This window comes from Nerophis ophidion, linkage group LG08 (assembly GCF_033978795.1).
Source record: "Nerophis ophidion isolate RoL-2023_Sa linkage group LG08, RoL_Noph_v1.0, whole genome shotgun sequence".
Taxonomy (NCBI): Eukaryota; Metazoa; Chordata; class Actinopteri; order Syngnathiformes; family Syngnathidae; genus Nerophis; species Nerophis ophidion.
The window spans coordinates 55,285,985-55,310,738 of NC_084618.1; the positions used below are offsets into that span (position 1 = coordinate 55,285,985).

At 40.6% G+C, this 24,754-nt stretch overlaps 1 protein-coding gene across 4 annotated transcripts in view; it reads right to left on the reverse strand.

Annotated features, from left to right (window-relative positions):
• mrtfab (myocardin related transcription factor Ab) overlaps window positions 1-24,754 on the reverse strand; it is an 82,550-nt gene that overhangs the window by 22,103 nt on the left and 35,693 nt on the right. For 3 of the 4 annotated variants that reach the window (XM_061908998.1, XM_061908996.1, XM_061908999.1), the window contains one exon: window positions 8,164-8,229. In XM_061908998.1, the coding sequence (XP_061764982.1) occupies window positions 8,164-8,229 (66 nt within the window). Of the gene's footprint in view, window positions 1-8,163; window positions 8,230-13,963; window positions 14,569-24,754 lie in introns of those variants that run through there. The other variant, XM_061908997.1, reaches the window with a different exon arrangement.

A 24,754-nucleotide genomic window follows, 5' to 3' on the forward strand; every position in this document is an offset into this window, starting at 1 on the left:
TCAGAGGAAGACAATCCACATGCTATTTGCACCAAATATCCTACGAACATTCCACAAGGATGGGAAGAAAAACATTGCGCTTCAACACATTACACCTTATTAGCCACCTGAAACGCCAGCAATGGTATGGCAGTCTTTTGAAAGCACAAACTAGAGCTAAATTTAAAAAATAATAGATATAAATAAGTTATCTGTATTGGTATTAGCTTAAAAAAAATAGCGTGCATTTCTACTTCTGGTGTACAGTGTTGCCACAGTTACCTTGGAAAACTAATCTGATTAATGACTACTGATTACTCCTTTAGAAAGTAACTTAGTTACTTTACTAATTAGTTGATTTTAAAAGTAACCAAGTTAGATTACAAGTTACTTTATCATTACTTTATTATTTATTCAGCAATGCAGATCCCGACATTACCCCTACCGCCTCATCATAAAAATGACAAGCGGTTTTGCCAATAATCACTTTAACATCAACTACTGCACATAATATAAATATTAGTTTTATATTTTAAAAAAAATGAATAACGACAGTTTTTTGCCCCTTGCACTTAACATAAATACTTGTTTTACATATAAAACAAATATAATAATGACAGTCTTTCTTTACTGCACATAAATACTTGTTTTATCTATGAATGAATAAAAATAACGACACTGCAGTTGACACAAACTCTACCTAATTTAGTGCGGCTTCCAGGTTGCTCTCCATCTGTGCGTACTCCATCTCCAGGTAAGTTGAAAAGGATGTTTTGTGAGGCAAGTCCGCGTTAATTGTAGCGGGGATCTTGCTTATTATGGCACGAAATGAGGGCGAGTCAACTGTGCTTAAGGGCAGCATTTCCTCGACAACATACTGCCCGACCAACTTCATTAACTCCCTCCCACTTAAAGCTTTAGCACGGAAGTCCAGCTTCTGTTGTTTGGGTGGTGGGGGGCCTGCTGTATCAGTCACAGTCTCCTTTGCACCACCTGGTGAGACTTTCACTGTTAGTTTGATTGTGCCGTGCTTTAAAATGTTTTTTCAAATTTGAAGTTGTGTTTTTGAAGGTGGATAATACTTTGTCTCCAGGACAGAGTGTACAGTGAACCTTTATATTGTTGTCTTTACAGAACAGAAACTCGAAATAATGACTGTATTGCCAACTTAAAAACGCTCTTTTCTCTCCGCCCTCCAATGTTGTTTACTTTGGTGTCGCACACGTGTGATTTCCTCATGCCTAAAACGTGACTTCTCGCTTATGTGACGTCACTTTCCAAGACCGCAAGGAAAAATAAAATATCTTTTTACGAGGTAAAATTACAAAAAAAAAATTGTAACGCACAGTTACTTGGATTCAATAAACTTTTATCAGAGTACTGGTTTGGAAATAGTAACACGTTAGATTTGTCGTTAACAAAAAAATACTTTATATTAGACGAACACATTACCTGCATCAGTGCTGGTATAGAAGCTGTAATGTAGAAGTATAAAGAAATTGCCTTATTAGCTGTTAATAACATACTGGATTAGAAGCAAGAATATTGAGGACAGTGGCAGTTGGGAATGATGCAAGAGAGCCATCATCTGATTGGTCAAAAGCTGATGAAATGAATGCCAAGGACGCGCAGTGTCGACATTGTGACCACAAGATGACACCCAGCGTGGTAGGATGGAGGACACTCCTTATGTCACAATTCTCGACATTTTAAGGACGACCGACATACTAGCTGTGATGTAACTGAGTCGACAACATCAAGACACAAAGCAATAATATGCAGTTGTCACAAAATAACATGGGATTGGCTATTTACAATTTCCAGAGGTATAGCCTCACATCTATGTGTGTGTGTGTACTCTAAATAGGTAAGAGGTATTCCTTATTTCCACTTTTTAAGTTTTATGCCATCAAACGCCTTCACTGTGAAATTAAAAAAAAATTCACATTTTAATGTGACTAAAGTGGAGACATTTACCACTTAAATCAAGAGCGTTCACAAAAACATTTTCTATTTTATGTATGCGAGTACGTCCAACTTCAGGCACTCAAAAATACTTTGACAGTAAACTCACAGGGGGTTTATTGTCAATTCCCTTGGTCTTTTCTAACAAATGATTCACATAAATGTTTGGTGTGTGAGTGTTCTCCTCAATAACAATCTTATTAAATTGGCTCAACTGACTTTTATTGACTTATTTTATTTTCTGTAAAACAGCAAATTATAAGTCCATCGAAGTTGCGTATTTTTTCATTACTGAAGCAACTGCAAAAACTGAAATCCAAACAAGGTTAAATATCTGAAAACGCATACAACTTTGCTACTTGAAATAAACAAGGTATCTGTTATTCGCAGCTAGTCAATCCCATGATTTGTTTGGTTTCATTTTTATGGCCTTAGGACCGGCACAGGACATCCCCGATGGCTGGGTGTTGGGAATAAAACCTGTGTATTCTGCATGAAAAACAGTGTACCATTATAACAACCGTCAGGGGCGTCACTGGGCCTATTTTAGGGGGGCTCAAACCCCCTAAAATATTCTTAAGCCCCCTTAAATATCCATCCATCCATTTTCTACCGCTTATTCCCTTTTGGGGTCGCGGGGGGGCGCTGGCGCCTATCCCAGCTACAATCGGGCGGAAGGCGGGGTACACCCTGGACAAGTCGCCACCTCATCGCAGGGCCAACACAGATAGACAGACAACTTTCACACTCACATTCACACACTAAGGCCAATTTTAGTGTTGCCAATCAACCTATCCCCAGGTGCATGTCTTTGGAAGTGGGAGGAAGCCGGAGTACCCGGAGGGAACCCACGCATTCACGGGGAGAACATGCAAACTCCACACAGAAAGATCCCGAGCCTGGATTTGAACCCAGGACTGCAGGAACTTCGTATTGTGAGGCAGACGCACTAACCCCTCTGCCACCGTGAAGCCCATCCCCCTTAAATAATTTGGTATTATATTTTATTTTATTTTTATTTATTTTCTTTTTTTTTTTTTACAAATACATGCCGAAATATTCATTTTAAAGTGGCCCGAATAAGAGTTTAAAATAAATAATCATATAACCTGTCATTATTCACTCAGTTTCACCTCACTTCATAGCGAGGCAGCGAGGCCCTTCAGTGCGTCGGTATCCAATCCATTCCACTTGTTCATATAGAAAATGCCCACATCACTCAAATCCAGTCCACATTTTCTCTGCGACCTTGCTTGCGGTCCTGCAGGTATGCAGCATGGAGCCCTACTGACTACTGGCGCTGACGAGACGAGACGCGCGGCCGCCATCTTGGAGTGGTGATCCATTCCACTCAGTGCAATTCCTTTGGCAAGACCTGTGAACTGTCAGCGCATTTTATCTCACTGAATACCACTGATTTTCATGCGGTTTTTTGTCATATGCGTAACTATGATAAAGGACACATGTTTTGGCATGTTCATAGTTTGTTTAATAATAATAGAATATTCTTATATGCTATAAGTGACCAGACGTCCAAGATCAAAACTTGGATGCAGAGAAGGGGGGAAAAACGGTCAGCCATTTCTAAGTTGAAGAAACAATATGATTAGGTTATATATACATGTGTATATTCTACGTAAACAATGTATGAATATATTAGATATCTATATATCTTACGGACCAATAGACTGTATCTCTGTTGCTGCAACAGCAGAGAGTTTATTCTGTCTTGACACTTTGTATTGATATTTTCTATTACATTCTTCCCGTAAACGATCATGTTTACAGTGATTGTTTTATATGTATTTTTCATGTATGTTGCTTTGGATAAAAGTGTCTGCCAAATACTTAAACATATATAAATACCTGAAAGTCTTTATATCAGCTAAAACCACCAATCTGTTTCACTGGATTCAGAATAACACCAAAGTCTGTCTTACCCAACAAAGTTAGTATTTGAATATTGTTACTTGAAGACTTATTCCTGGTTACAGTTATACTGTTAAGAGAGTATTGTCTTGTGTTTTGCCTAAAATGAGAATGCATCATAATCAGTGGTGGCTGGTGAATTTTGCTTTAAGTGGGGCTGAAAGTTTGTAAAGCAAACCCCTGTAGGGGGGTCATCCTCCCCCAGAAGATTTCTTTGTGATTTTCACAAACAAATATTGAAGATCTTTGCTCCTTCTCAACTCTCTGGTTATATTCTTTTCACAAAAAACTACCAATAGTACGTTAATGTTAAATCTTACTTGTGAAAAGTAATCCCACGATTCCTATTTTCAACAGTCCGCTCATTTGAGCAGGAAAACGCTAAACACCATCTTTGTTTTCTACCTCTCAACTGTCAGTTTAGGCTGCTCGCCAGCTCCTTATCACCACTTCAAGGTGGCGGCCAAATTGCTCGCTTCACAGCAGCCAATGCTGGGTCTACTTATAAGATGTCTATGGTTATAACGTCATTGCAAACACTACAATCTGTTGCGTCCACTGCAGTTCGCTACCTTATTCATACTTTTTGTCGAGTGATTTTTTTTTTAAGCAGGGTTGCATGAGGCACCTACACATAATGTTACGTTAGTGAATGTATCACACACAGTAACATAACGTTAGACGGCGGTCAGCAGCATCGCATATTTTTGCCACCTACAAAGAGACAAACATAGTCGAATAAAGGTCAGTTAAAATGTATACCATATTAAGAATATGTGTACAAAATCCATAGGGCCCTGACATCTAAAAAGTACTACTCTGTTTATTGTTATGTTCATGTATTTATGTTTTTCATGTGTACGCACACAAACATATTAGGTATGAGATGAGATCAATGAGATAAGGTATGAACAGGATGGAAACTGCTGTGGAACTAGTTCCAATGCAATATGCCATGGAAATACAATGTTAACACTTTTGTGCAAATAAGTACAGTTGCACTTGTTTTTTCAAATGTGTTTATTTATTAAAGGAATGAGTTACATGTTTAGAAATAACGGGTTAATAGTGCTATTATGAAGTGCAATGTCAGCACTATTTTTTTAAATAATAAATACATACAGCGTTTTAACAGCGTACACAATCTTTGTAAATATATTAGTCTGTGGTTAAAAGGACTTGAAATGACTCGAAACTCAAAATGCAGGACTTGGGACTTGACTTGAGACTTTTCAGTTTTGACTTTGGACCTGACTCAGGACTTGCCTGTCTTGACTCGGGACTTACATCGAGACTTGAGGGCAAAGACTTGACTTACTTGTGACTTGCAAAACAATGACTTGGTCCCATCTCTGAATGCTTGTAGTAAAATGTATTAGCTCCACTTTACACCAGTTCTGTGTCTGACAAATAAAAACCTGTCTAGCACATTATAGACAACCTCTTTTGTCGTTTTGCAGGCAAAAGTTACATCCCCGCTCTAAAACAATGCTGCTACTTAGTTAGCTAGTTAGCCTGAAATGCATCATGAAGGTCCTGGTTATTTCTAAAGTTAAATGTGCACTCTTTTTTACCATTTACTATCTTTGGGGTTACTTCCTTCTGGAGCATCAGCTGTGTTTCTCACTTTACACATGAAGGAGAAATAAGAGCTGAGCTCATTCACGTATGACTATCATCAGTAGATAATGATAATAATCACTCCACAACCCCTATTAACCTGTAGGAGTCAGGGCAGAGGAGCACAGAAAGTGAGAGGGGAGAGGCCTCTACTGGGAGGGTGAGTAGAAGAATACTGATAAATATAAATAAATATAAAAAAAAAAAAAATTAAATTGCTTATCGATAAGCAATTTGTTTTATTTATTTCTGGGTGGATCATGTTGACTATTGGTCCTCCTAATTGTCAGTCATTCTGGGGATGTTACGTAATATATGTATGTATATATATATATATATATATATATATATATATATATATATATATATATATATATATATATATATATATATATATATATATATACACATACACAAAGAAAAAACCCAGACACCATCTTTGTAGTCATTTTTCTCCTGCGTGGACTTCCGTTTTCCTTTACAATGATTGAAGCTGCACAAAACCTTGTGTCTGCAATTGTAAATAATTTAGTTTTTAAGTTTTGTGTTTCTTGTAGAATCTATATAAAGTAGTACACATTAGCCTACTGTTAAAATAATGAAAAAAACATCATTAAAAATATATTAGATTTATTGTATTGATTTGTTACATTAATAGTTGTTGTATTATTATAGGATGGCTTGTTAAACATTTCATAGGATTTTCAGAGGGAGGAAAATCCAAGACATTTAATATAAAATGTAAAATGAATAAATACATAAAGAGAAAAAGAAAAAAATGGTTAAAAGCCATCCTCCCGTGCATTTTTTTTACCGTCCCTAGGACGACGGGACATCATTAATGTCAAGCCCTGGAAGTTACATTTTATTGTTTGCATTATTTGTTTCAGCATTGCACTTGGAAGATGGTCCCTCAGCTCTTTGACAGCTTTGGCTCTTTTTCAGATCAACAGACTTACTAGTCTTTCTTATGTACACTATACATAAATGTTTCTCAGTTCTATACAGACTTCCATTTATATTTAATTTCCTTAACCGAGTGAAATAATAATAATAACAAAGAATAATTTCAAAGTCTTTGTTAGCCGTTTGTGAAGTTTTTTACTTGTGCGCTATGTCCGCTCACATCCTGTTCATCTCCTGGGGGCTAAGCCCCCCCTGTCCTTAAAAGCTAGTGACGCCCCTGACAACTGTGTATACTAAACAGAGTAAATTGCCGTGTTTTAAAGTAACTGAGTTCTGTACATAACATAGAGAGCGAATGATGACAAAAAAATGTGCTTATATTAGTGAAAACAAGCTTAAAATATTTTTTATTATTTGTATAACCCCCCCTAAAAAAATTACCTGACATACACAAAATGCAGTTCATCAAGGAACAAGGTTTTAGTCTGTAGCTTTAATATTATCACTATTGCCACGCATGTTTTAATCACCTTGCAAACATGCATAAACATTACTTGTATTTTCATTATTCCTATTGGGGTCTTGCTCAAAACCACTGAGACAGTGGGTAATGAGGGACAGAGGGTGGAACATTTGTCCCTCACCCCTACAACATTTGTATACCATGGCATTGCATCCATCCATTTCCTACCGCTTGTCCCTTTCAGGTCGCAGGGGGGACTGAAGCCTATCTCAAATGCACCTGGGCGGAAGGCAGGGTACACACCAGACAAGTCGCCACCTCATCGCAAACTGACAATTCAGCAGTTGACATCGGAGATCAGCTAACACATAATCTCTCAGACTGATGTATAATTGTTTTTGTTTGATCCTTACACTGCTATAATTCAACCTTGACAGTGGTGTGGCCTTTACCTCTCATTGAGTAGACAGTCAAAATAGGAACTGTTGGGTCTACAAACCAATAAAAAATTGTTTTACTTTTCTCTTTTTGCATACCTCGACATAAGCATATTTCACCTGGATAACTAAATAGTCTGGCAAATGGGCCTTGTTACATAAGAGGGCCGTAGAGAGATCTACCCGTAACTAGTAAAGAATTTAGAGTGAAAGCCACTGCAGGGCTTGTTTTTTTTCTGCAAATTGCACTTGACAGTCACCTTGTGTTTACTTCACTATCGATACTATAATACATCCTGTGTAAGGCAACACACGCGTGCGCACGCGCACGCACACACACACACATACACACGCACACACACACACACACACACACACACACACACACACACACACACACACACACACACACACACACACACACACACACACACACACACACACACACACACACACACACACACACACACACAAAAAACAAATTCCGCCTCTTCTTATGTGCAAAACCCTAAAACAGGAAGTTGGATGAAGAACAGAAGAGGAAGCTGCTTTACTTGATAACACAAAACCTAATGAAACCCATTACATTTCACCCATAATAAACATAGTTTATTATATAGAAGATGCAGATCATGCATGTATACAAATATAATAATTTAGTAATGTTACTAACCACAAACATGTGATCTTTATGCGACAACCAATTCATTTTGCCGCATGCTGCAGGCAGCGGCGCATTTTAGATGAGGTCCTACAAGGCACCCGTAAGGCTTCTGGCTCAACTTATGAATTAACTCATCATGACTGGGCAACTAGAACGCTACATACTAAATGCAATATATAGCGAACATATGATACACTTACGTGGCATGATCCCTTGGCTGACCAGTTCCTCTCGCGTTCGCCTCTGTTGGAGTTTGAGCTGAAGGACTGCATGGAGACAGAGGTGGGGAAAAGGACAGAAGAAAAGGAAATCAGTCAGTCCACTTTTTTGGTTTCTTATTGTCCTACTGATCCCATGTCCGTTGTCCACATTTAGATAAATAGACGTGCACAGGAACCCAGATGCACTTGGGCTGACATGAAGACAGCACCAAGTACATCCTCCTGCTTTACCTAGTTTTTGAGCTTCTTTTTTTAAAGTTTACAGAAGAGGCGGGCACTTCCTCTTTCTTTAAGTTTCTTAAAAATAGTCATTCTGTGTTTGTGTGTGTACATTGACATGTCCACATTTAACCATATATTTATATGGAAAGATAAAACGACAAAAACAAATAAAAAATACTTTTGGAGAAATTATAATGGACAAGTCCAGATTGAAGTTGATTGTGCCCTCATTTTAAAACAGGAAACACTTATTACATAACAAGACAGAGACATTTAGAGAACAAGGCAGGAGAACAGAGTGGACATCTCTGCCTATTGTATGTACATTTTATTGTGCAGAGTAAAACTAATGTACAAATGAATTATACCGTACAGTGGCACATTCACACACATCTGTAGATCTCGAAATACAAAAAAAAAGGATATCTTATGTGACCTCAGCTCAGTAAGCTTCTAAACTTCTGAGAGTGTGCTTTTCTTTTTCTTGGCTTGTTTGTGATATAATTTAAGGGTACCATTGATAATAGTATACATGTGAAAGTTTGACTCCTACCTTGTTTACTTCTGTGACAATCTCCTTAAAGATTTATAATCAACCAAAATATCAAGTATCTAAAGTGGTACATACAGTATACTGTAATGATGATGAATGCAAATGTAACTTGCGATGTTGTTATAGTGTAGCGGAATAGCATCACTGTCCTGGTTGGGCAGTACAATGTTAAAAGTAAGCATATAAATCAATACTAATGCAGTGTACACATGTTTGTACTGGTTGCGCAGTACAATTTCAGCATATAAGTCAATACTACAGAACCAATAAGCAACAGCAAAGCTGTTAGTCTTAATGAGAAGACACATGTTAAAAAAATTAAAAGGTGACTATTTTTCCTTTATAGCAGTTAACTTCTTTTTACACCTGTATGTGGTGAAAACTTAAATTCACACCGTTTATTAACCTTATGACATTGGCTCCTTCTTCAGTCTCTTAAGGAAAGTACAGAATTGATTGTTTTCAATTTGTACCAAAACAGTGCTTACGTTTTTTTTTTAACACTTGAACATTTGTGCTGTATTTACACGATTGTAAAATGTACTCAACGCCATCTTAATCCCTGAATGTATACAGTCATCAATTATATTATAACACTCTATGTGCAGGTGGTCCAGGACAGAGAAAGTGCATCATTATTGTTGTATTGTTTTCACTGCTGATCATTTGGAGGCCAGCTGACTATTTCACACACTGAAGATCATACACACAACTCAAAAACAAAACAGAAAAAGCCATCAGTGCAGACATTTGTTCGTCCCAACAATCAGCGGCCTGGGAAAAAAAACTGCTGTTCTTTTGAAAAACAGATGTAACAACCTACCTCTTGTTCCTCTAAAGTTCAGAGAATTTGATAATCATCATAATGAATAATGTTTTCATCAACACAGCTCGGTTGAACTCAGCTGAGATGTTTTTTTTCATTGATAGCAGCTGTCCCCGCTGAAAGGGTATGCAAATGTGTCAAGTTGAGCATCGCACCGATGCTTGCAAGTATACCTCTAGTTGGGTCTGTTAGTTTGAGAACAAGCAGCACCTGTCCCTTCGCATTGAAAAAATGATATCATCGGTACTCGCCAGGCAATGCTACTCTGTGCGCTGCATTTGCTCTCTGTTATGATAAGCGTCTGGACGGCAACACCGCAAGCTCCGTGAATTATAGTGTTAGTGTGAGCCCGTGCACAAAAATGTCCTTACTTAACTCTAGAGACTTGACAAGTTACCCAAATTCTATTTGTGTTATATTTACAAATGTGTACACACTACCTCTTTAGGGAGCACACAGAGACACTCCTTGGAAAGTCAATTCACTACCTAAACACAGCCACGCACATTTAGTTATACCTCCACAATACTGCAGGAGCCAAGAAATGGATTGTCCCTAAAAAGTAAACACTCTGAGTCACGTGCTGCCCAAGTGCACCATGGAGGGATGGGGAGGGTGCCATATCACTTGGCACTTCCCAGGAAGAGGTTTATTCTTGGAAAGAGAACCTCACACTTTACTTCTATTTCATCTTGGCATGTCACTGCTGTGGCCCAGCGATTCATTCACTCCAAGGGCTTTATACACCCTTAGTCACCCTTAGTATTGAGTGAAGTGTGAACTTAGATCCTGATCTTAAACCTTAACATTGTTTCAAATTGTGACCTGCTGGGTATGTACACACAGTCAGTACTAACATTTGAAATTCTTCATGGGAATTAAGGATTACTCACAGCAGGATCAAATCATGTTGGAGGGGCCATCATGGGTAATTTAAGAAAAGCATTCAAAAAAAAAAAAAAAACAGAAGTTAAAACACTGGGATACTAGGTCCCAACAAAAACTGCATAAAAGCAGTAGACAGCAAGACAAAGACTGACTAATCAGTTACATTATTTAGTCCTCTCCAAGGTTTCTCATAGTCATCATTGTCACCGACGTCCCACTGGGTGTGAGTTTTCCTTGCCCTTATGTGGGCTCTACTGAGAATGTCGTTGTGGTTTGTGTTGTGGTTTGTGCAGCCCTTTGAGACACTAGTGATTTAGGGCTATATAAATATTCATTGATTGATTGATTGATAAAATTAAGGTTTTAGAATAGCCTTCCCAAAGTCCTGACTTAAACGTGTGGACAATGCTGAAGAAACAAGTCCATGTCAGAAAACCAACAAATGTAGCTGAACTGCACAAATTTTGTCAAGAGGAGTGGTCAAAAATTCAAACAGAAGCTTGCCAGAAGCTTGTGGATGGCTACCAAAAGTGCATTATTGGAGTGAAACTTGCCAAGGGACATGTAACCAAGTATTAACATTGCTGTATGTATACTTTCGACCCCGCAGATTTGGTCACATTTCTGATGGACCCATTATAAATTCATAAAAGAACCAAACTTCATGAATGTTTTTGTGACAAACAAGTATGTGCTCCAATTACTCTATCACAAAAAAATAAGAGTCGTAGAAATGATTGGAAACTCAAGACAGCCATGATATTATGTTCTTTACAAATGTATGTAAACTAGGGCTGGGCGATACATCAACATACACGATATATCGCAGGTTCGTCTCTGTGCGATACAGAAAATGACTGTATCGTGATATTCGAGTATACGTTCTCACGCAGTTGCTTTTAGCTGCGGGCATTACACTACAGGCTCTTCTCTCTCTTTCCTGTCTCTCTTTCTCACAGACAAGCGCACCTTTTTATATATAAAAAGGTGCGCCCCGCCCACCTTACCGACGCACGGGGGGTGGCGGGGTTTGCTGCTAGTGGGGTGTATAAAATAGTCTAGGTGTGTCATGGATACAAAGGATTCTGGGTATTTGTTGTGTTGCGTTTATGTTGTGTTACTGGGAGGATGTTCTCCCGAAATGTGTTTGTCATTCTTGTTTGGTGTGGCTTCACAGCGTGGCGCATATTACTAAGAGTGTTAAAATTGTTTATATCACAACCATTAGTGTACTCTGTGTCACCCAGTATGCCTTGCACACAACATGTTGCTGGACTGGCAAGCAGATCGTACCTGCTGTAGAAGGCGCCAAAGCCAATGGCTTCATAGCATGCCCTAATTCTTATTAAATGGGTGACTGCCGGCGGTCATTCTATAGAATGTTCGCGTCTCCTATTGTCTTTTTGCTTTGTGACACGGGTCCTAAATGGCTCTTTGAATGGTAAAGGATTTCAATCTCTGAACCATGTATATCAAATATTTCCTAATGGTTCAACCGCCACCCGCCCGAATCTAATTAAAACCTATTTTTTCGTCATGTCACCTGCCCGACCCGCGGTATATCCGCGGACTCCGCGGATGAGACCGCAAACCACGCATCTCTAATATATATACTTGTAAGGTATAGTGGCCAAACAAAATCCATTCCTTTGTAACGGTTTTCCCAAAATGCAACTGAGAGACTACCAGACCATTAGAAACCAAATATTCTGGTCTGATTAGATACAGATTGAACTCTTTGGCGTGAACGCAAGGCATCATGTTTGGAGATAACCAGGCACCACTCATCAGAAGGCCAACACCATCCCTACCATGAAGCATGGTGGTGGCAGAATCATGCTGTGGAAGTGATTTTCAGTGACAGGAACTAGGAAACTGGTCAGGATAGATGAATGCAGTAAGGTACAGATAGATTTTGGATGAAACCCTGCTCCAGAGTTCATCTTTCAGCATAACAACGACTCTAAGCCAACAGCCAATATATCAAAGGAATGGCTTCAGGACAACTCTGCAAATGTCCTTCCAGCCAGAGCTCAGACTTGAATCCGATTTGAACAGCTTTGTGGAGAACAGAAAATGGTTGCGCACTGAAACTTCCCATCCAACCTCATAGAGCTTGAGAGGTGATGCAAAGAAGAATGGGCAAAGAGAAATGTGCGAAACTGCCCAACGATTCGCATTCTAAGCTTGTGGCATCTTATTCAAAAAGACTTAAGGCTGTAATTGCTTCCAAAGTTGCATCAGAAAAGTATTGAGCAAAGACTGTGAATACTTATGTATATGTGATTTCTTAGTTTTTTATTTTTAAGAAATTTGCAAAAAGCAACAACTTCACATTGTCATTGTGGGGTATTCTGTGTAGAATTTTGAGGACAGAAATTAATTTAATCAATTTTGTAATAAAGCTGTAACATAACACAATGTGAAAAATGTGAAAAGCTGGGAATACTTTCCGGATGCACGGTATATACAAAAATTTCAGCATGATTTGCAAAAAAAAACATTTTCACCTTGTTTAGGGAAGACTAGTGCTTTTCTTGTGTGGAAATGTGTTTGTTTGATCAAGGCTTTGGAATAATTTAGCTGCTGAATAATAAAAATTCAGGGTGAATAAGTGGTCAATGATTAATAAATTAGCTGTGTCCGTAGAATGTGTATTGGGTAGAAATGTACTTGTTACGGTAATGTACAGTCACAGTGCTGTTAACCCCCAGCTGTCCAATGGAGGTTAACGTTAGCATAGCTGTGGAACTGGTCTATTTACAAATGCTGTGTGCAATACAAGAGCTCATCATTTTGCAAGTGACAGTCAATTTGACCACTAGCAGCTTATTTAGCACAGTTATGATCGGGAATGCAATATATGCAGGATCTGCCAGTCGCTTGATACTCTAGTCATCTTTAATAGCCACCCTGAAATACAGCAATGCCGCAGCAAAGAGAAAACAGCTAAGGTTAGCACACAAAAATTAATGAACCTGGAAAGCTCTAACTTTTTGGGCACAACAAGGCATTTTGATTAACATGGGTTTGCATTTATTTTGTCAAAATTTCTAAGGGTCCTAAAATACTGAACTAGTCCTACTTTACAAGTAGAGCTGAACGCGGAAGTGCAGTCTTGTATTGCATAGTGTATTTAAACCTACAGTTGCCCATTTAATAATAACCAGAGAATATTCATTGTCATCTCTAGCAAAGCCATTTAACTATTTACCATTTAGCCGCATAAACATAAATCATATCAGATGTCTTATGCCTGCACTGATGATAAGTATCAAAGGAATCCCCACCTTCTTTCAAGCTGTGATAGACATGTCTGTCATGGTCCATCCTTACTCCTGCCTTTTCCATGTCATCCCCCATTGGAGGAGAGCCCAATGAGGAATGTTCAAAGGACAGGCAATGGTTGCTGTCCAGCATAATCATTGAATTTGAACTAGTTACTTTGTAGTAAACATTGAACTAATTTAAAAGCCACTCTCCTCCTCGTCCTTGATGCGACAAAACCGTCCCAGTTGTCCTGTAATGAGTTGTCGTTTTCCTGAGAGAGAACGTGAGTCAAATGCTTGATAAGAGGTCCAAAGCCAGCCAAGGTAGTGTCCTCCCGAACTGAAAAGGGAGGAGGGCTGCCTCTCCTTTTTCAATGCGTCTTTCTTCTGTATTACTGTAATCGATTGGTCTGTCTCAGCGTCTTTCCCTGCAGAGCTGGGCGGCAAGTCACGACGGCGCTGCTCTGTGAATCTTTCCCACAGAGGGACTTGGAAAGAAATCCACAGGGCGAGTCGGGGACAGTGACAACGAGTTAAGCTACGAGAGGAAGCGGAAGAAAGGCCAAAGGCAGAGGAAAAGAAGAGAGCAATGAGCTGAGCAGTGCCCAGTGAGACTCTGCTTGCAGCTCCTCCTGTATCTCAGGCGTGCACAACACACATACACACACACACGCACGCACACACGCGCACGCACATACGCACACAAAGGCAGAGCGTGTTGCCGATAAAGTTCTCCTCAGCTGTTGCCGTTCATTCAATGCTACAGGCTGCCACTTACATACAAACAGTGTCCATAGACCACACTCATCTGAAAAATCAAAACCTGTTCTCAATAATGAACTTGGCTGACATCTCTGATTTTTGCTGAAGGAGCAACTAACTGCTGAATTGTAAAATTATTTAATGATAAATTGTTGTATTTGCTGATTTCCGTTGAAGGCAGGCACACTGTTAAAGCTTATGCTTCCTGGCCTTGATAAAAAAAGGTATTCTCGCAACAAACATAAAGTGAATGCTGACTGTAAATTGCCCCCATGCATTCCCCGCTGTTTTAAATAGCAGGACCAGCTGGCAATGAGGGGCGGGGGGGCCTATATTCAGCATGGGATCACCTTTGCACTCACAGGGTGAAGTTACTTTCAGGCACACACAAACAAACTTTAAGCCCTGTTTTAGAAAAAAAAAACAATATTTTATTAGCCAAAACAACACTGCTTTTATTTTCATTTTATTTTTAGCACTGTAGATGCAGTGCAGAGTGGTGTCTGCCCATTAATAAAGCATCACTTTCAAACACACTGACCAGTACAGTAAACCACTATGTCAAATAGGTGACACATTAGAGCTACATTGCACTGTAAAACAGAGCCCTACACCTCAAACAATCAGTAGCTAGTGACTAGAATACCTCTCAACAAGGGGCGAATGATTAATGTCCAGCTCACAGTTTTACTGATTCACAGTCTGGACAGAAGACACACATAGGGATGACAACATACAACAATTAGGATGTGAGTATGCGCTCAGAAACATTGTAAACAACAAGTGTACACATGATTTTATTATACTCAGTAAGGATTTACAACTGATTTATAATTCTGTGTTTCACTACAATTGCGATCATTAATTTAGATACTTTCTCTTTTCCACTGCCTTTTACAAACTTGGCGTTACTTACTGTTGACACTTTTCCGAAGGCAAAACAGTCCCATGTGTGCTAATCAGATTCCATAGTGGGTGTTCGTTCCTGACAAAAATAACACACATTCACTAAGCTTACAAATATTATTACTCCTTGACTGTTTTTATGTTTCTCTGTGTCCTCTTGAATCAATCCTATTGCTGTTGTTTGCTGTAACTCATTTATTGCATTTACATGCGCTTAAATAGCAAGACGGAAGCCATTCCTTTGTAAAAGTTTGCCGAAATACACCTGAAAGACTCTCAGACCATGAGAAGATTCTTTGGTCTGGTCAGACAAAGATTGAACTCTTTGGCCTAAATGCCAGGTGTCATGTTTTGAGGAAACCAGCTCATCAAAAAAAAAAAACTAGAATACTAATTGGTCTAGCTTCATCCGATCTTGCTGATTGTACTGTACCATATGTGCTGGCCAAAAATCTCCGCTCTAAGAACTCTCAATCAATCCAATCCACTTTATTTATATAGCACATTTAAACAACAATAACGTTTCCAAAGTGCTGCACAGCCATGTTAAAAACAATATTATGCTCCACCAATGACTGAATAAAACAAAAAATGAATAAAAATAAAAACAATAAAAACAATATAAAAACAAATATGATTAAAAACTATTTTAAAGGGTAAAATCAATTAAAACAGTCAAATAAAAATCAAAGTGTATAAAAAACACATAGGACAACAGAGGACAGAGGACCACACAACTCACGTAGTGTTAAAAGCCAAAGAATAAAAGTGGGTCTTGGCTTATTAATCCAAAAAAGTCTGCGGGCTCCAGAGCTTTTCTATTCGGGCTTCAGAGCTTTTCTATTCGGGCTCCAGTACTCTGGAATGCCACTGGGAGATGCTACCTAAGTAGAAGCATTTAAGTCCTGTCTTAAAACTCATTTATATACTGTAGCCTTTAAATAGACCCCTTATTAGACCAGTTGACCTGCCGCTTCTCTTTTCTGCTGTGCCCAATTCCCTTTGTGGAGAGGTTATCAGATGGCCACGGATTGCTCGCGAGCTGTTCCAAGTCGGGACCGGGGGTGGACCATTCCTCTATGCATCATTTGGTGACGTCGCTGCACTGGTGACTTGTCTACATGCAAGAGGATCCCCCTGATGACTACCTTAAGGACTGAACTCTCACATTATGAATTGTAACCACTCGGCATCCATTGCATCTGGACCCGAGTTTGTCATTGTTCTCATTAGGTTGAGTCTTTTCTTGGCCAGATGTGTTCAGATCCGAGGATGTCTTTAAGGTTTGTGAAGAAAGCCCTTTGAGGCACTTGTGATTAAAGGCTTTATTAATACATTTTGATTGACTGAATGATAGACTACCAGGCCAAGACCATCCCAACAGTCAAGCATGGTGGGGACAGCATCGCACTGTGGGAACGTTTTTCAGCAGCAAGAACTGGGAGACGCGTCAGGATGGAGGGAAAGATGAATGTAGGGATGTACAGTGACATCCTGGATGAAAACTTGCTCTAAAGCGCTCTTGAACTCTGACTGAGACGACGGTTCATCTTTCAGCGGGACAACGACTCTAAACACACAGCCAAGATACTAAAGGACAACACTGCAAATGTAGCCCTCTTTAAGTGGCCCAGGCAGAGCCGAGACTTCAATTTAATTGAACATCTCAAGAGAGATCTAAAAATGGCTGCACACTGACAGTTCCCATACAACCTGATTGAGCTTAAGAAGTGCTGCAAAGAAGAATAGGTGAAACTGCCCAAAGATAGGTGTGCCAAGCTTGTGGCATTTTATTTAAAATGACTTGAAGCTGTAATTGTTGCCAAAGGTGCATCAACAAAGTATTGAGCAAAGGCTGTGAATACTTAATTTCATGTGATTAAGTTTTTAATTTTTTATTATATACATAAATGTGATGTATCATGTTGTAATTGTATGCATTTTCGAAAAAAAGTTCAACTTTAAACCATAAACCTGCTAATTGTCGACAATAATTTTTCACATTGTCATTATGGGGTATCAAATTTTGAGGACACAAATTTAATTCATTAAATTTTGGAATAAGGCTGAAACATAACAATTTTTTTTTTTTAATTAAAGTTAAACTACCAATAATTGTCACACACAAACTAGGTGTGGCGAAATTTGTCCTCTGCATTTGACCCATTCCCTTATTAACCCCCTGGGAGGTGAGGGGTGCAGTGGGGACCAGTGGGGAGCAGTGGGCAGCAGCGGTCCCGCGCCCGGGAATCATTTTTGGTGATTTAACCTCCAATTCCAACATTGATGCTGAGTGCCAAGCAGGGAGGTAATGGCTTCCATTTTTTATAGTCTTTGGTATGACTCGGCCGGGGTTTGAACTCACAACCTACCGATCTCAGGGCGGACCCTCTAACCACTAGGCCACTGAGTTTGTTAATGTAGTGAAGTGAATTATATTTATATAGCGCTTTTTCTCCAGTGACTCAAAGCGCTTTACATAGTGAAACTCAATATCTAAGTTACATTCAAACCAGTGTGGGTGGCACTGGGAGCAGGTGGGTAAAGTGTCTTGCCCAAGGACACAACGGCAGTGACTAGGATGGCGGAAGTGGGAATCGAACCTGCAACCCTCAAGTTGCTGGCACGGCCACTCTACCAACCGAGCTAAACCGTAATGTAATTAACCTACTCAGGTTAAAAAGTGTAATGCTGTGAATACTTTCAGTGATACAGGGGCTGCAATGTAAGTAAACATGTAAAGACTGTGATAGATTAATTTGACTGATAAAAACAAACAATAAAGGAGAACTGCACTTTTTTTTAATTTTGCAGATTGTTAACAATCATGGGCTTCACGGTGGCAGAGGGGTTAGTGCGTCTGCCTCACAATACGAAGTTCCTGCAGTCCTGGGTTCAAATCCAGGCTCGGGATCTTTCTGTGTGGAGTTTGCATGTTCTCCCCGTGAATGCGTGGGTTCCCTCCGGGTACTCCGGCTTCCTCCCACTTCCAAAGACATGCACCTGGGGATAGGTTGATTGGCAACACTAAATTGACCCTAGTGTGTGAATGTGGGTGTGAATGTTGTCTGTCTATCTGTGTTAGCCCTGCGATGAGGTGGCGACTGGTCCAGGGTGTACCCTGCCTTCCGCCCGATTGTGGCTGAGATAGGCGCCAGCGCCCCCCGCGACCCCGAAAGGGAATAAGCGGTAGAAAATGGATGGATGGGTTAACAATCATTAGGAAAGACAAGAACACACACATCTTTTTCTTAGGTTTTTCAAAATGATAAAAAAATGTTTTGAAAATGCGGCTAATAGAGATTCACCGTTGTAACCTTCAAAGCCCTCTAAAACAACTTCAAAACACTCCATCAATGTTTTATATACACACTGCAAGTCTATATATAATGTAGTCACAGAAACGTACATAATGTGTAATATGCACAGTATTTACCGTATTTTGGTGATTTTGATCATTGCCAGGACGGACTTCGTCCACGAATTAATTTCCGTTTCCAAAGCAGCTTTTTTTTAAAAGTTGTTTTAGAGGGCTTTGAAGACAACAATGGTGATTCCCATTAGCCACATCTTCCAAGCGTTTTTTTTTTGTATCATCTTTGAAATCCTAAAAAAAAGACATGTGTTCTTGTCTCTCATAATTATTGTGAACAATAGGCAAAATTCCCTCCCAAAAAAGTGCAGCTGTGGGTGGTTGGAAAAGTTTAAAAAGAGAACCGCCATTCACTGCATTGTGCGACTTGGGGAGGCTGCTGGCTACGAAAAAGCTGCTGCTTTACGTCAAGATTTAGATGGATGAGGTTTTTATTTACTGTAGACAAGGAAAATTAAAAACATTAGAGGGGTGAGCCAAATAAAAGGCAAACTAAAATAAATACATAGAGTGGGGTGTGGGGACCCCTAGAGGTAGTTGTAGGGTGTCCTCAGCTAAAGGACGGATAGTTAATAGTAATGGACACTTGTTGGGGCCATTTGGTTCCATATGTGCACTCTCAATTACATTACCATTATTACCTTCATAAGAACTTGAAATGTAGGCATTGGGGAGGAATTACATTTTTTGTTCCACTCTGTTCCACAGTCAGGAACATGTGTTCACTTTACGGCGTGGCGCAGTGGAAGAGTGGCCGTGCGCAACCCGAGGGTCCATGGTTCAATCCCCGCCTAGTACCAACCCCGTCACGTCCGTTGTGTCCTGAGCAAGACACTTCACCCTTGCTGGTTAGCGAAGTAGTGTCAAAGCGCTTTGAGTACCTTGAAGGTAGAAAAGCGCTGTACAAGTACAACCCATTTATCATTTATTTAAATATTTCAGTTTATTTAAAGATGGAGTTTGTTGATGTCTCTTTAGTGAGAGAAATTATCTGTACCTTTACTTTGGCCAGGTTATTGTCTTTTGCCACTGTGCTTGCTGGTAATTTAACCTGTGCTGAAAAATCGCCATTGCAGTATACAGTGGGGCAAAAAAGTATTTAGTCAGCCACCGATTGTGTAAATTCTCCCACTTAAAATTATGACAGAGGTCTGTAATTTTTCTCATAGGTACATTTCAACTGTGAGAGACAAAATGTGAAAAATCCAGGAATTCACATTGTAGGAATTTTAAAGAATTTATTTGTAAATTCCATCCATTTTCTACCCTTTTGGGGCGGCGGGGGGCGCTGGCGCCTATCTTAGCTACAATCGGGCGGAAGGCGGGGTACACCCTGGACAAGTCGCCACCTCATCGCAGGGCCAACACAGATAGACAGACAACCTTCACACTCACATTCAAACACTAGGGCCAATTTAGTGTTGCCAATCAACCTATCCCCAGGTGCATGTTTTTGGAAGCGGGAGGAAGCCTGAGTACCCGGAGGGAACCCACGCATTCACGGGGAGAACATGCAAACTCCACACAGAAAGATCCCGAGCCTGGATTTGAACCCAGGACTGCAGGAACTTCGTATTGTGAGGCAGACGCACTAACCCCTCTGCCACCGTGAAGCCCTATTTGTAAATTATTATGGAAAATAAGTATTTAGTCAATAACAAAAATTCAACTCAATACTTTGTAATATAACCTTTGTTGGCAATAACAGAGGTCAAACGATTACTATAGGTCTTTACCAGGTTTGCACACACAGTAGCTGGTATTTTGGCCCATTCCTCTATGCAGATCTTCTCGAGACCAGTGATGTTTTGGGGCTGTCGCCGAGCAACACAGACTTTCTACTCCCTCTACAGATTTTCTATGGGGTTGAGGTCTGGAGACCGACTATGCCACTCCAGGACTTTCAAATGCTTCTTATGGAGCAACTCCTTCATTGCCTGGGCGGTGTGTTTGGGATCATTGTCATTCTGAAAGACCCAGCCACATTTCATCTTCAAAGCTCTCACTGATGGAAGGAGGTTTAGGCTCAAAATCTCACGATACATGGCGCCATTCATTCTTTCCTTAACACGGATCAGTCGTCCTGTTCCCTTAGCAGAAAAACAGCCCCAAAGCATGATGTTTCCACCCCCATGCTTCACTGTAGGTATGGTGTTCTTGGGATGCAACTCAGTATTCTTCTTCCTCCAAACACGACGAGTTGAGTTCATACCAAAAAGTTCTATTTGGGTTTCATCTGACCACATGACATTCTCCCAATCCTCTGCTCTATCATCCATGTGCTCTCTGGGAAACTTAAGACGGGCTTGGACATGTACTGGCTTAAGCAGGGGGACACGTCTGGCACTGCAGGATTTGATTCCCCGTCGGCGTAGTGTGTTACTGATGGTAACCTTTGTTACTTTGGTCCCAGCTCTCTGCATGTCATTCACCAGGTACCCTCCGTGTGTTTTTTTATTTCATTTTTGCTCACCGTTCTCATGATCATTTAGAACCCACGGGATGAGATCTTGCGTGGAGCCCCAGATCGAGGGAGATTATCAGTGGTCTTGTATGTCTTTTGGCAAGCAGTTTGTACATGTTGTAGAATATGTTTAAGGCAATGGCTTCATAGCATGCCCTTATTCTTGTCATCTGGGTGACTTAAAAAATACACTTGTAGAGCAGTGGTTCTCAAACTAATTTCACCAAGTAACATCTCAGAAAACACTTGACTCTCTATATCAGGGGTTGGCAACCTCTAACACTCAAAGAGCCATTTCGACCCGTTTCACAAAATGAGGAAGACAATGGGAGCCGCAACTATTCTCGCCAATATCTGCTGGTGGTCACCCAGATGACAAGAATAAGGGCATGCTATGAAGTCATTGCCTTAAACACCTTCTACAACATGTACAAACTGCTTGCCAGTCCAGCAACATGTTGTGAGAGGCTTCCGCAGATGCACGCACACGACTGGAAGGCATACTGGGTGACACAGAGTACACTGACGGTTGTGATATAAACAACTTTAACACTCCTACTAATATGCGCTACATTGTGAACCCACACAAAAGAAGAATGACAAACACATTTCGGGAGAAAATCCTCACAGTAACACAACATAAACACAACACAATAAATACCCAGAATCCTTTGCATCCATGAGACTTCCTGACTATGTTATACACCCCGTGAGCACCAAACCCCGCCCACCTCAACCACCGATAGAAGCAGCGAAATGCATGTGTCAGGTCGGCATGCGAATAGCATTCCGTGAATGGCGGGCGTGATGACGTTCAAGAGGACACAAATAGCATTCCGTGAATGGCGGGCGCGATAATGTTCAAGAGGACGTTAAGAGTAATATCATCACGGCACGCCCTTAATATTGTAGTCCGAGTGAAAATTGGAGAGCATTCACTCCAAGTGATGTCCGGGAGAGTTATTGAATTTCGGAATCTCCCCGCAACAATCTGGGGGGTCGGCGATTGTGAAGCTGAGCCGCATCAGAGTTGCCAAAGAGCCGCATGCGGCTCCGGAGCCGCAAAGTGGAGCTTGGAGTCTGACTGTTTGAGGCTGTGGACAGGTGTCTTTTATACAGATAACGAGTTCAAACAGGTTCAATTAATACAGGTAACTAGTGAAGGAAAGAGCTTCTTAAAGAAGAAGTTACAGGTCTGTGAGAGCCAGAGATCTTCCTTGTTTGAAATGACCAAATACTTATTTTACACCATAATTTACAAATAAATTCTTTAAAATTCCCACATTGTAAATTCCTGGATTTTTTTTCACATTCTGTCTCTCACAGTTGAAGTGTACCTATGAGGAAAATTACAGACCTCTGTCATCATTTTAAGTGGGAGAACTTGCACAATCGGTGGCTGACTAAATACTTTTTTTGCCCCACTGTATATTATGGTGTTTATTTATCATTATTATTGTTTCACTGCCTTTAATTTAAAATATTTCCTGTGTCTTTTCCCTCATGTAGTACATGGGAGGAGTTTGACAACATCAAAGCGATTCTGGACCATCGTCCGCCGCCTAAGGAGGGAGAAGCAATGCACTGTCAACACAGTATATGTGTATGGTGGGGATGGTGTGCTGCTAAACCTCGACTGAGGAGGTTGTGGATCGGTGGAGGGAATACTTCGAAGACTTCAAGTCCATCTACACGCCTTTCTATGAGGAAGCAGTTCCTGGGGAATCTCTGGGAATCTATTTCTGGGGCTGAGGTTGCCGAGGGAGTTAAAAAACTCCTCAGTGGCAGGGCCCTGGTGGTGGATGAGATACGCCCAGAGTTCCTTAAGGCTCTGGATGCTGTGGGGCTGTCTTGGTTGACAAGATTCTGCAGCATTGCTTGGACATGGAGGGCGGTTCCTCTAGATTGGCAGACCGGGGTTGTGGTTCATCTCTTTAAGAAGGACAACCGGAGGGTGTGTTACAACTATTGTGGGGTCACACTCCTCAGCCTTGCCAGTAAGGTCTATTCAGGTGTACTGGAGAGGAGGCTACGCCGGATAGTCATACCTCTGATTCAGGAGAAGCAGTGTGGCTTTTGTTCTGGTCGTAAGTCTACATCTGCTTTGTTGACTTGGAGAAAGCCTTTGACCGTGTCCCTTGGGACGTCTTGTGGGTAGTGCTCAGAGAGTGGGGTTTGATTGTCGCAGTCCGCTCCCTGTATGATCGGTGTCAGAGCTTGGTCCGCACTGCCGGCAGTAAGTCGGATCCGTTTCCAATGAGGATTGGACTCCGACAGGGCTACCCTTTGTCCCCAATTCTATTGATAACTTTTATAAACAGAATTTCTAGGCGCAGTCAGGATGTTGAGGGGCTACGGCTTGGTAACTGTGGGATTAGGTCTCTACTTTTTGCAAATGATGTGGTCCTGATGTCTTCATCTGGCCAGGACCTTTAGCTCTCACTAGATCGGTTCACAGCCAAGTGTGAAGCGACTGGGATGAAAATCAACACACCCATGTCCGAAGCCATGGTTCCCCGCCTGGAGAAGGCTGGAGTGCCATCTCCGGGTTGAGGAGGATATCTTGCCACAAGTGGAGGAGTTCAAGTGCCTCAGAGTTTTGTTCACAAGTGAGGGAAGAGTGAACCGTCAGATTACCATGAATTGATTAACGTGGACCCCGACTTAAACAAGTTGAAAAACTTATTCGGGTGTTACCATTTAGTGGTCAATTGTACGGAATATGTACTGAACTGTGCAATCTACAAATAAAAGTTTCAATCAATCAATCAATTCAATCAATCAATCAATCAATCGACAGGCGGATCGGTGCGGCGTCTGCAGTGATGCGGACCCTGCATCAATCTGTCGTGGTGAAGATGAAGCTGAGCCGAAAGGCAAATCTCTCAATTGGATCTACGGTCCAATCCTCAACTATATTCATGAGCATTGGGTTATGACGGAAAGGTCAAGATCACGGGTATAATTTTTGTATGTTTGGTGGCGGGGCTCTTCCTTAGAGATAGGGTGAGAAGCTCTTTCATTTGGGAGGAGCTCAAAGTAGAGCCGCTGCTCCTCCACATCCAGAGGAGCCAGATGAGGTGTTTTTTCAACGAAATTCATACAATAATTAGGGGTTTTTTCTGCATGGAAATGTAGTAATTATGGATGATGCATTCACAATGCAATACGGTTTGGGTTCTTTTCTGCTATATTCTTATTATCAAGTGGAAAACCTACTGCTGTGCTGTTTTACAAAGGTTGGGATTATAACTTTTAAAAGACAGTGGACCTGAATACTTGCCTTGATTGTATAATCTATACTGAA